This window comes from Podarcis melisellensis (assembly GCF_964234715.1).
Source record: "Podarcis melisellensis genome assembly, chromosome: 3".
NCBI lineage: Eukaryota > Metazoa > Chordata > Lepidosauria > Squamata > Lacertidae > Podarcis > Podarcis melisellensis.
Genome location: NC_138530.1, coordinates 52,040,595 through 52,052,639, shown reverse-complemented (window position 1 = coordinate 52,052,639; position 12,045 = coordinate 52,040,595). Strand labels below are relative to the sequence as shown.

The following is a 12,045-nucleotide window of genomic DNA, read 5'->3' as shown; positions in this document are numbered from 1 at the left end:
ACCAAAGAGCAGCTGTTCTTCAAAGAAAAGCTATTTTTACCTAAATTAATTTTGCGCCTAGTTGCACTGCAATCACATGAACTGGTTATATTAATCGTGCACCTGAGGCATACATGGCCACACTGAAGTAATTTGAGCTTTTCCCTTTCCCAATGAGAATCACATCATTATGTGGGCAAGGGGGGAAATGACCATTGATAAGAGGGCTCCCCATCAGAGAATTTCCTCAGCTAGGCAAAAACATTTCATTACCTTCTATGTTAGCGTAAGTCTAGACAATAACAGGCATTTTACACTGTCTGCAGCATTTCTTTCCATCCAGGGTGCCCTGTTAACACAGAACCTCTCTTAAATGAGCGGCTTTTAAAGATGATTTACTTTTCAAGAAAATAATGAGGCTCAGAAAAATGGACCAAGAGAGATTTAACTATAATTCATTTGGATGTCACATTTTGTACTATAATATAGAAAGAAAGAAAGAAAGAAAGAAAGAAAGAAAGAAAGAAAGAAAGAAAGAAAGAAAGAAAGAAAGACCATGCTGTATCGATGAGACACAGTTTTGTCGTTGTTGTTTTTTTAAAAAGATCTGCTTGTTCTATAAAAATCCCTCTTATAGCCATCAATATCTCTTTCATTTATTTAGAATGACACTTTAATAGATGTCCAGCAAGACAGAAATTATTATGTCTATATCTATGTCATGGCAATTTGTCATGGTACATCTTCACAGTATGTCAATGTTGTCTTACTTTGTTGCAATGCAAAATCACAATGGTGGCTAAACAGACCGACAAATGCAATTATACTATTGAAAGCTACTACCAAATGGAGTATTTATTTATTTATTTATTTATTTATTTATTTATTTATTTATTTTTAACTGTGATATTGGGTTAGAAGGATCCACTTTTTTGCCATGACAACAAACAACCTGAGATTCCTCTTTGAAAATGGCAGCCCACAGATCTTTGTAATGGGACAACTAACTCTAATAGAAGAAACTCTGCTATCTTTAAAAAAGAAATTCACATTAGTATCATTCTGAAAGGGGGGGAAATTAACATAGAGAGAATTAAGCAAAAAAACACATTAAGAGGGAAATGCTTCTGTATTGTATTGTGAATAACAGTCTTGGGAAAGACCCATTGGCTTCAATAAACCTATTTTTTGAAGAAATGCATCAACAGTATATATGCAGTACAACAAATCATCACACCTACCCAGCAGCTGTTCATGCACAGCAGCTATTTCAGATGCAGGCATTAGTGTGTTATTTCATTTTGCAAGACTGTGTCACTAATTCAAAGCAGTACACATACTTTACACCAGTGTTTCCCAACCTTGGGTCTCCAGCTGTTTTTGGACTACAACTCCCATCATACTTAGCGAGCAAGACCAGTGGTTAGGGATGATGGGAAGTGTAGTCCAAAAACAGCTAGAGACCAAAGGTTGGGAAACACTGCTTTACACTGTATCTGAGAAAACCGAGAGATTGCCTACTTCTTGGAAATGGCACCCTCCCCTTCCAACCCTTGCATTACACCGCTGAAAGAGAACAGAGGTGCACAGGGAGACTGTATTGTGCCATGAATATGCATGTGAAACCTGCCTTTGCAATGCCTCACAGGAAAAATAGGCTAGAACCATCGTTTGAAGATTAAAGACAAGGGAGACATCATTGAGTTAACGTGCTCACGCTTACATTTTAAAGTTATTAAAACTGTTTTGTCACACCTTTGTGATATTCCTTGTTATCACAGCATGACATTCTTTAATATATACTATTAGAAAGTGGCAGACCTCCTTTTCAGTCTGAGCAATTTGCCACAGGCAATGTGGAACCCTACCTTGCTTGCCACAAGGAATACAATCTGCTACAAGAGCTGCTTGTTCACTCACTTATTGTGATGGCTCCACACATCACTGCCATCTAACTGTAATCTTCACAAGTTTCCCCAGCAATTGTTCTATTATTCCCTACCACAAAAAAACCCAGCCTTAAAAAAAGAGAGTAAAGCAGCATCTTAATCGTCACAAGTGTAGACAGTTCTTAGCATCTCCCCTTTTCCCCCTCATGATTTTCATTTGATTCATTACTTCCTCATTCCAGCAATAACTGATTGGTCCCCTAATTAGAGAGTTTCTCTTGACTGTTGGCTGCAAAGAGGGAATCCTGGTTGCAGTGTCTTAATGTGTGTGTGGTACTGGGTGTGTGTTAGAGAAATACTGTGCTTGGTTGAAGAAAAACAGCTGAAAGAGGCAGCCTGCTTTAGAGATCTTGTTCAGTCCATTGAGGAATGCAGCATCACAGGGGCAGGTGTATTGTTCAGCATCAAACATTAGCTCCCCTGTGAAAGTTAAGGTAGGTGGGAGGGGTAGTTCAGCACTTGACAGACTCAGTTTTCTCTTTTGAATGCAGGGAATGCACAGCCAAAGGGAAAGTCACTGCATACACACCTTTACCTTTCCACATTAGAAGGAGAAAACAAACTTCCAGAACTGGTTAATCAACCACAAGACGTGAGAAGAAGGCAGGCATTCCCACAGTATGGATAAAACATAATGAAATCTGTGTAGACACACTGTTGCAATTATGGATAGAACAAAAATCGGGAAACAGACCATTACTGTACCATTTAGGTACTGTCTGGCTCTAAATGGGTCAGGGCTTGAGTGTTGACATGGTGCTTACTAGAGTAATTGCTCTTATAGTCAGTACTTTCTCTGACATTTCAATATTACCTCTCCTGACAAAATGATTTCCCTTTTAATGCGTGTTATTGCACCAAATACCTAGCTGAGTGGCTGAGTCACTGGCATGACTGAGGAGTTGTTTATGGGTGGTACTGGTTGGCTGTATAAGCAATGGAAGAAAATACACTGATTTCTAAACTTTTGCTATGAGAAAGAAAGAAAGAAAGAAAGAAAGAAAGAAAGAAAGAAAGAAAGAAAGAAAGAAAGAAAGAAGCATCACAGTGCTGTGCCACTTGCTGAGATGGGACAGGATGAGAGTGAGGTTGGGGCAGTGCAAGTGCACCAGCAGGAACACCAGATTAGCTCTGCCAGTGTGCTTACATGGCTCTGGCTTGCTGCAGCCCTGCCTTGATCTTGCACCACCCCAGTAAGGGACAATGACTGGAGGGCAACAGCACAACTCCACTCTTTTGCACCAGCCTCTCCTGAATGAAAGAAAGAGTGGGAAATTTAGGCAAATGATAACTAACCTAATGCAAATTGACTCTCAAACTAAACATCTGTTTCTGTTTACAGCTTATAATTGGTTTTCTGCTTTTTTGTTTTAAAAAATCTATATAAATTCATGATCCCAAATGTAGATTTGCACAAAGGTGTTCTCAGATTAATTAATTTTATTTATTTATTTTACAGCAATATCGACAATGATTTTATGCAAATATTTTTTCTCCCAAGAGTACAAATTCATGGCTTTCCCTTAAACAGGGAGGTAGCTTATTCACAAGCCACAGTAGTTATAATCCACCACCAACCAACAACTGTGTTCTAAACTCTGGCTTTCATTGGCTTAGATGCTCTGATGCCACACAGCTTTTCAGCCATCTTGAGCCAACCCCCTGAGTGATAAGGAGAGCAGGAGAAACTTTGGCTGTGCATTCTAAGGTCAGTGAGCAACTTTTATTAAATCGTATCATATATTTTTTGCTACAGACCCTGAGTTTCCATGAAAATTTATGGGTGCAAACTGGTTAAGCAATTTTGAGGTCTTGCAATGAACAGTTATCAGCATCAACTATGGCCTGTGGATAATGTATACAATAGTTTTCTCCCACCTCCTTTGAGGCTTAACTATTTTTTAAGGTTATTAATTAGATACACTGTGGGCTCCCAGGGCCCATAATTTCAAGTGGCAGAAAATAAGAATAAACAGAAGAGTTAGTCACTTGGAACCGCTGTCACTAATCTGACTTTATTTCCCTCACCATGATTACATTTATCATCTAGTACAATTTCTACTATGGTCTACTCACACAACTAACTGAAGTTGTGCAGGGGAATTAAAAACAACAAACCCCTATGAACTCTCACTCTCACATATGAATGAAAATATAGCTGTGCCCTTCTTCCATAAACTCTCTCACTGCAAACATTCTTCTGGAAGAAACAAGAAATTCCAATGAAAACAAAACATTGCTTAAAATGACCAGAGATGTTTGGTGAGTTGCCATGATGCAAGGAATTCCCCAAAGCATCTCAGGTTCCACTCAAAAGAATGCTACTCACCTTGGCAAATATGAAAGAAGTGAAGCAAGTAGGGAAATGGCACCATACTCATTAGAACTAAAAGCATATGATATGAATGAGGTTCCCAGCATTGGCAAAGACTGCAATAAATTACCAAGTATGCATTCTGTTTGCTGAAATGGGCTCAATTTATCATTTTACTGAAAAGGTTCCATTATGTTAATGTCTTAGAAAAGCACTTTCTGCTGTTTTTAGAAGGTCAAGGGGGAGATACAAATTTTTATATTTAGAATTATGTCAGTGAGGAAGACTGACATACTAATCATCACTAAGGCCAGCAGGAGATACCGTGTATGTAGCCAACTTTCAAACCTTTTTTGGGGGGGGGCATAGTTTTTGCTATCCTAACTACAGAAAAGTAAGGTGTGTTTTAGTTTGTATGTTTAGCATTAGACAGGGGCTTTGGTAAGTGCACCCATAGTCAGTTGTTCCTTGATGATAATAGAAGTAATGACTTAATTAAAAGTGAATGTTATTTAGAAAGCCTTGCTTCAAACAACACCAAATTAAAGAGTGTGATATGTCCTTGTGGCACATTGCCCAGATATACACACAAAAGGTAATCAAATACATTTCCTTGCAGTGCAAACAGACTACTTAAGAGGGTCAGAAAGAAACATTCCACCCAAAGATAGCACTGTGTAGTGCATTTAAACAAATGTGATTTTCCCTGAAATATATAATCTTGTACATCGTTACCACGGCAAGAGGAAATAACTTGAGTTTGTGCAATGGGTTTTTTAATCCAATATGATCTGTTTGTGGAATGTTTTCCCCGGAGAGGTTTGGCTGACGCCTTCATTATACACTTTTAGGCACCAGACGAAAATGTTCCTCTTTAACCAGGCCTTTGGCTGATTGACATCTGATGCCCTTTTGGGGTGGTATACAAATTTAAGAATATGACAGTTCCTGGTCTTTGAAGCAATTGTCCTATTAAAGCCGATAACACTCTCTGAGTTTATGCTCATTATGGATGCTTTGCTCAACCCAAAGAAGGAACTGGATTAACATCAGGAACACTCATGCAAGTGTCATGCAAGGTGCCATAAATACATGTTGCAGCAGTAATAATGAAAAATGACAACAATAATAGTCATTTGTATTGCTCTATTAATGTACCTTGCAGAAGAGTAATAAAAGAAGAGTTTAGAATCCAAATGTCGACAGAGAAGGAAAAGAGGAGTGACAGGTAACTTATACGCTTATGGCAGTAATGTGCTCCCCACTTTTTGCCACTGCTGTGGGGATGAGCATTGCAGGGTTGTGATTTGTCATAGCACATGATATTTTTGTGAGTGTGGAACCACAATTTTAATTCAAATCCCACTTGACTACAGAAGAGCAATACCTCAGCAGTGCTAAAGGCCACCAAGCACCAGTAACAACTGAAGGGCTTTTAAAGTTTAATGGGCTATGACAAGGAAAGAAAAATGTCTATCACAGTGGCAATACCCTCACCACAAAGAATATTCTGCCTGAGTGTCTACTTTCTCACCTCCGCCCTGACCAGTTTTTTCTTCTTAGTCCCCTTCAGTTACTCTGTTAGGATAAGAGAGAGATCTCTATTCCTTCCCTGCAGAGAAACATGGCTCCCCAAGGGCTACACATAGGTACCACAGGAATCTATTGTGTACTGGATTAATTAATCTCTTTACTGTATTTGGAGAGCAATAGGTTCACTACCAAGTGAGTACTTAATATTTCCAAACCTGTATTACATTACTACAAACAAATTCATAAAATAGATACCTATATTTATCTATTCTTGCAGGGGGGGAAACAAGATTGACCTATGATAAATGCTTTGTTGCGGCTCCTCCTTATGCCATAAAACATGATAAAGCTTTGAAAAGATAAACTAATTAATGTATGCAAATTGAAAAGATACCGCTTCTGCCATACATTTATTGATTCACACTGATCAACATGGACTAAAAGTAGATTTATCTGCAAAATGCATTATAACATTAAGCCATCCAAGACTGGTACTGGGCTAATAGGGACATTATTTCTTTGTGCAACGTGTGTGTGGTTGCAAAACAAACAAACAAAGACCTGTGTTGAACATAAATGCTTGGTTTTTGTATATAAAATGGTAAATTCTTAGACATTCAGGGTTTGTTTTTGTTTTTGATGGAGGAGGCTGGAAATGGGTCATAAGCAGTAATAACTTTGCCGTTGTACTTGTCTTAGATTTAGCTGGTTCACTTGTTGAGTGTTTATGCAGGTTCATGTTCCACAACATCAATATAGATGTGTATGCTATGTTGGAGAGCATTTTGGATGGATCAATGCTCACATTAGATGGTGTTCTCAAGAAGATGATGAAAGAAATAAAAAAGCAGTTTATTTTAGGACTACGAGTTCTCAGCCTAATCCTTTATTAAAATAGGGAAGAGGGGATGCACATCAAACTGTTACTTGACCTGAAACTAATTTGACAGTATAAGTTTTAGAAATGTGACAAGCAACTCAGAAACTTGGTTTTCTCATTTGCCTCAGGCAAAAGTGGAACACAGAACACTTTTTAAAATGCTCTCTAATAATCCACAACTAAACAACATAAAGATCTAGTTTTAGCCCTTGTTAAAGAGCCTTCATTCTTACCATTTCAGGAAGGGGCTACAGAAAAATTGTTTATTACACTCCTGGGTTAGAGTCTTGACCTTGCTTTATTTGCGCTTGCTCCTTCTCCAACCAAGGGAGACTCACACCTCTTAAGCTTCCCCATTTTTTGGCTCTCTGGGGCTCTTGGATTCCCTCTGTGCTTGGACAGCTAGCTGTCTCCATTTGCTCCTGCCCTTTGTGAAGCAAACAAAACAAATAGAAAAATACCTCCCATGCACTTTACCTGGCCCTTGCCCTCCATTCTGTTCTGGATGCAGCGAGTGGTTTGTCAAGCAAGGAAGGAGAACCATCTTCTTTTTCATCTAACCACCCTATGCCCATTACACTACTCTAAGTATCATGGTTTCCAGAGACAGACACCTTCTGCCCTATCAGATAACATTGGACTACAACTCCATGAACATCGCCCATGCTGTCTGGAGTTGATGGAACTAGTGCCCAACAGCATCTGCAAGGCCAAGTGTTCCCTGTCCCTTATGTATACCGATAAAGTAACCTCAAATTGAATATATCTGGTGGTTCTTTGCCTATTAGACAAAGTATTAAATCTGCTATCTACTATGCAGTCATACATTACAAAAGCAACAAGTAACAATGCCAAAAGAACAAATAAAATATCCAACAATCATTCAAAATAATCAAAATCAGAGTGCATAGTTTTCTCCACCCTTACATATAGATACTTTGGAAATGAGAATGTCCCTCATTTCTCCCTACAATTAAACAACACAAGATGTTATCTGTTCTGGAGGTAAATCAATCAAATGTCCTATCCCTGTCAGTTTTGCATCTTCCTCCATAAACTACCTCAAAGAACACGGAAACCATGTGTCACAATTATCACTAGTACAGATGGCTGTGCTTACATCATCATCAACACCCTAAATTAAAACCATGTTTTTTGCCTCCCTTTAGTCATAGCGAAACTTGGAATATCCTGAGGAAAAGAAAACATCCCACCAGAGATTCTTTGTCATTAACTACCAGTCAAGCAGAAATGTCACTCAGCTAGGCTGTCTTATTCATGACAAGTAAGATATAGTTGAGCTGAATCATAAAATGAAGTAGTTGGAAAGACAGGGGCCATCTGCATCTGCTGTGCTGTCAGCCAGCCATCAGGACTCTTTGCTAAGTTTTGGTTTGTCAAAGTGGGATTCGTTATGGCTGGGGGAGTTATGAGTAGCAGACAGCAGAACCAAATACTAACGCACTGTGGGAAACCTAAGCAGATGTGATAGCTATTCCAACACAAGCATCAGCCTGCAAATAATAACAAAAAATCAAATACTGGATACAGGTGTGCACACACCTGAAGAAAGAAACAATATAAAATGTGGACTACATCCACCTGAGCTGATCAGATTGAAATGACAAGGCACCCCTCTTGCCACATTATTCATTCAGAATGTGATGTGTGGAGCATTGTGAGGCACTAATTCGGTCCTAAACTGCACTCATTCATCATTAGTTGGCAGCATGAGGTTGATCAAGTCAATTGTAGAAGTTGGGAACCCTCTTGCGATTTGCAGTTCTTTTCTACAGTTCTACAGTTTCTTTTCTACAGTTCTTTTAAAATCACATAAAGCTATTTAGTTACTTAGAATAATCAGTGTTGGTTTGTTAAAAAAGCAAATACGTGAGGGGGGATATGATAAAATGGATAAAATGATGCATGGTGTTGTGAAGTTCTACCCTCTCTTACACAATGCTAGAACCTGAGGCCATCTACTGAAGCGATCTGACAAAAGAAAGTACTATGAAATTTGCTCCCACAAGATGTAGCGATGGCCACCAACTTTAAAAAGAGGATTAGACAAAGTCATGGAAAATAAGATTCTCAATGGCTACTAGCCACAATCGCTATGTTCTAGCTCTACCCTCGGGAGGAAGGATGCCGCCGAAAACCAGTTACTGAGAATCCCAAGGGAGGGGAACACTGTTCCACTCAGGTCCAGCTTGGCACTTCCTAAAGGCATCTGGTTGGCCACTGTAAGAATAGGATGGAAGACTAGATGAGTCTTTCACCTGATCCAGTGGGGCTTTTCTTATGTTCTTATATGTGTATTTGCAAAATCAATGGATCCTACAGAATTCACTACCAAGTTCAGAACAGAACCACTGCTTCAGGACAGGGGAAGGAATCCTGTAAATGCAGTCCACATTCATAGTTCAGATGAGGGAAATGATAATACCATATGATGACATACTGCCATTTATTTCTAAATATTAGGTGGTAATATTTGGGGAAAAGTAAGCACTGAACTTTATGTTCAAAACTTACCATATTTTTCCGTGTATAACATGCATCCATGTATAACACAACCCCTATTTTTTGGGACTCCAAATAAAGAACCCCCCCCCCATATGCACTATCTGTGTATAAGACGACCCCCATTTTTAAACTTAAAAAAAATGTGGGAAATTCTTATACACGGAAAAATATGGTATAGTCCTTCCTGGATCTACCACTTAATGGTGATGGTAGGTTATTGCATGCTTGAGTGGTTTAAAGAGCCTTGCCCATAGAAAATGAGCTTATCAAAGTGAAAGCTATGCTACAGCCCTTTTCTCAGATATGCTAACTTTCTACCTAGAGAGGGTTGTAGCCAACTAAGTCATACTCAGAGTGGACCCACTGAAATCATGAAACCATTGAAGTTATGACTACCTTAAGTCAACTGATTTCAGTGAGTCTGCTCTGAGTATAACATAAATTGGATACAATCCAGGGAGTAGGTGTTGAGGGTTTTCTTTTTCTTTTTTGTAGAAGAGTGTTCAAACACTCAAGTCTCCCCCAACCATGTAGTCTGAGAGTCTTCCTCAGGTATTGTCCCAGAAGGGATGTGCCACTAGATATTCAAAACATGTATAGACCATAGAATCATATAGTTGTAGAGTTGGAAGGGACCCGAGGGTCATCTAGTCCAACCCCCAGCAATGCAGGAAACTCAACTAGATCATAAATGAGACACGGCCATCCAACCTCTGCTTAAAAACCTCCATCACCTCTTGTGGGAATTGGTTCCACTGTTGAACAACTCTTTCACTGCACTGCTTGAATGAAAACTAATTCTCCACATCACAACTCTTAAATCTCCTTTCCAAATTATTCCAAAAGAGTTGGAAAACCAGGATATGGCATCAGATTACCAGTTCCCTGACAGCTAGAGAAGGAAAGCTTCAACCAACATAATACTATGACTGTGATCCTCAGCCTGTTCCACTGCTGGCCACAAAGCCCTTAAACTCTAGTGATCCTTAAACTCTCCATCATGTAGAATGCTACAAAAGGTTGAAGAGAGCTGTGCTTCTTGCTCCTTAAATCTAAATATCCCTCTTTAGCAAGAAGATCATCCCTCCATGCCTCTAGATCCCTGGCAAGTGTTGAATGACATTGTGCCTCGGAGCTGAATGACCACCTCTCTGGGAGGTAAGAAACTTATTAACATTTAAATAGAGATTCCCAGGAGGGCTGGCAGACTAAACAGAATACACAATGTGCTTCTTGTCTATGACAGTGAGGATTAAACAAAGAAACATGCACACCAGCATGACTGGCTGCTGATTCCCAAATGGATTTGGGGAACTATAAAATGGCAGCAGCCTTGTCAAGCAAACTCAGGATAATCACACCATGCATCCCTTGAATATAAGCAACAGGGCTCAAAGAACACCCAAAACAGTGCCCCAGCCTCCGGGGTTTTTCTATATGGTTCACCAAAAAGACAGGGAAAAGTTGTGATTTCCCTACTGCACAATCGGCTTTAAAAGAAACCCTCTGTATTTTGGATTGTGTGGGTTCAGCAACTCACCAAAATTGCCCGCTGGAGGGGAGATGCCGCCATCCACAGTGTCTAAAATCACAGCAAGGCCAGCTGAGTGAGAAGGCAGCAGGTTGGTGTTGAGATCCACCCGAGTGAGGCTTTCAGCTTCTCTTCCATTGCTTGTTAGAATGCCAGAGACATTTTTGCTTTCCGTCTCAACCTCTTCATCCTTATTCTGTGGATTCTGAACAATATGAACGATACTCTGCTGGGGCAGGTCACAGCTCTGAAAAACAAGAATAAAGTCTCCATCAATATTCAAGTCTGAAATAAAAGAAGCATTTCCCATCTCCAGTTTGGTGGGGTTTTTATACAGAGCGATTCCCTTATCTATTTCATGTAGAATTTCAATGAATAATAATGGGGCTGAAGAAAAAGTGACAAAAAGCAAACTGCTAAAATTAGGATTGCTTATGGGTCACAATGCTTAGACAGTTCTAAACATTTAACAAGAAAACAGTGGGTCAGTAGCAGCTCTGAACAATATTTTGTGAAAAGCTATATGCTCTCTGAAATCTTATAAAGATTGCAAAGAGATTTAGAAACCCACATTTACTTATTCAAAACATTTATAATTGGTCTTTCCAAAAATTCAAGGTGACTAACAACAAAGTGGGTGGGAGAAATACCACCCACTCCCCGTTGTTGTTGCTGTTAATTTTATTTATAGACTGTCCTTTGTCCTCAGGGCAGCAGGGGTGCCAACTTGAATAAAACAGGTAAGTCCCCATCCCACATAACTAATCACAAGACGTGGCACGCAGACACCATTTGAATGGCAATGCTCATCAACTTTGGGGCCCTCCAGCCCCATCAAATATTTTAGGGGGGGGGGGAGTTCATCCTTTAGGAGCTGACTCCTATGCAGAGCAGTGTACACTACATAAAACAATAATACACAATGTATATTAAATTTTTAAAAATACAATTAATTGACAATATGGCAGCATACAAATCGGAACAAATAACCCAGCAAAGTCTCAAATGCCTATGGCAGAGCTTTCCAAACTGTGTTGTGACACATTAGTGTGTTGGCTGCAGTGTGTAGAGGTGTCTCGTGAATGCTCCCCATGCTCTTCCCAGGGCTGGAAAAGGGTTAGTTTAACTTTTGGTTTGCTAGTAAAACTTATTTACTGTGTCGCGAAATGATGCATGTCTAAGACGTGTGTTACCAACATGAAAAGTTTGGAAAGATCTGGCCTAGGGGAATGCATGTCTTAAATATATTTGGGGCTGTTGCAAATTCAGCTCTGTCACTGGAGGTTCAGGATGTCTCAGTGGCTAGAAGTGCCTTTGACCAACTTCCATGGCT

General features: G+C 39.6%; 1 protein-coding gene across 3 annotated transcripts in view; it reads right to left on the bottom strand.

The window, feature by feature from the left end:
- The window catches only part of PRKN (parkin RBR E3 ubiquitin protein ligase), a 604,066-nt gene that overhangs the window by 412,919 nt on the left and 179,102 nt on the right, over nucleotides 1-12,045 (bottom strand). For all 3 annotated transcript variants that reach the window (XM_081906896.1, XM_081906894.1, XM_081906895.1), the window contains exon 3: nucleotides 10,722-10,959. In XM_081906896.1, the coding sequence (XP_081763022.1) occupies nucleotides 10,722-10,959 (238 nt within the window). The remainder of the gene's footprint in view (nucleotides 1-10,721; nucleotides 10,960-12,045) is intronic.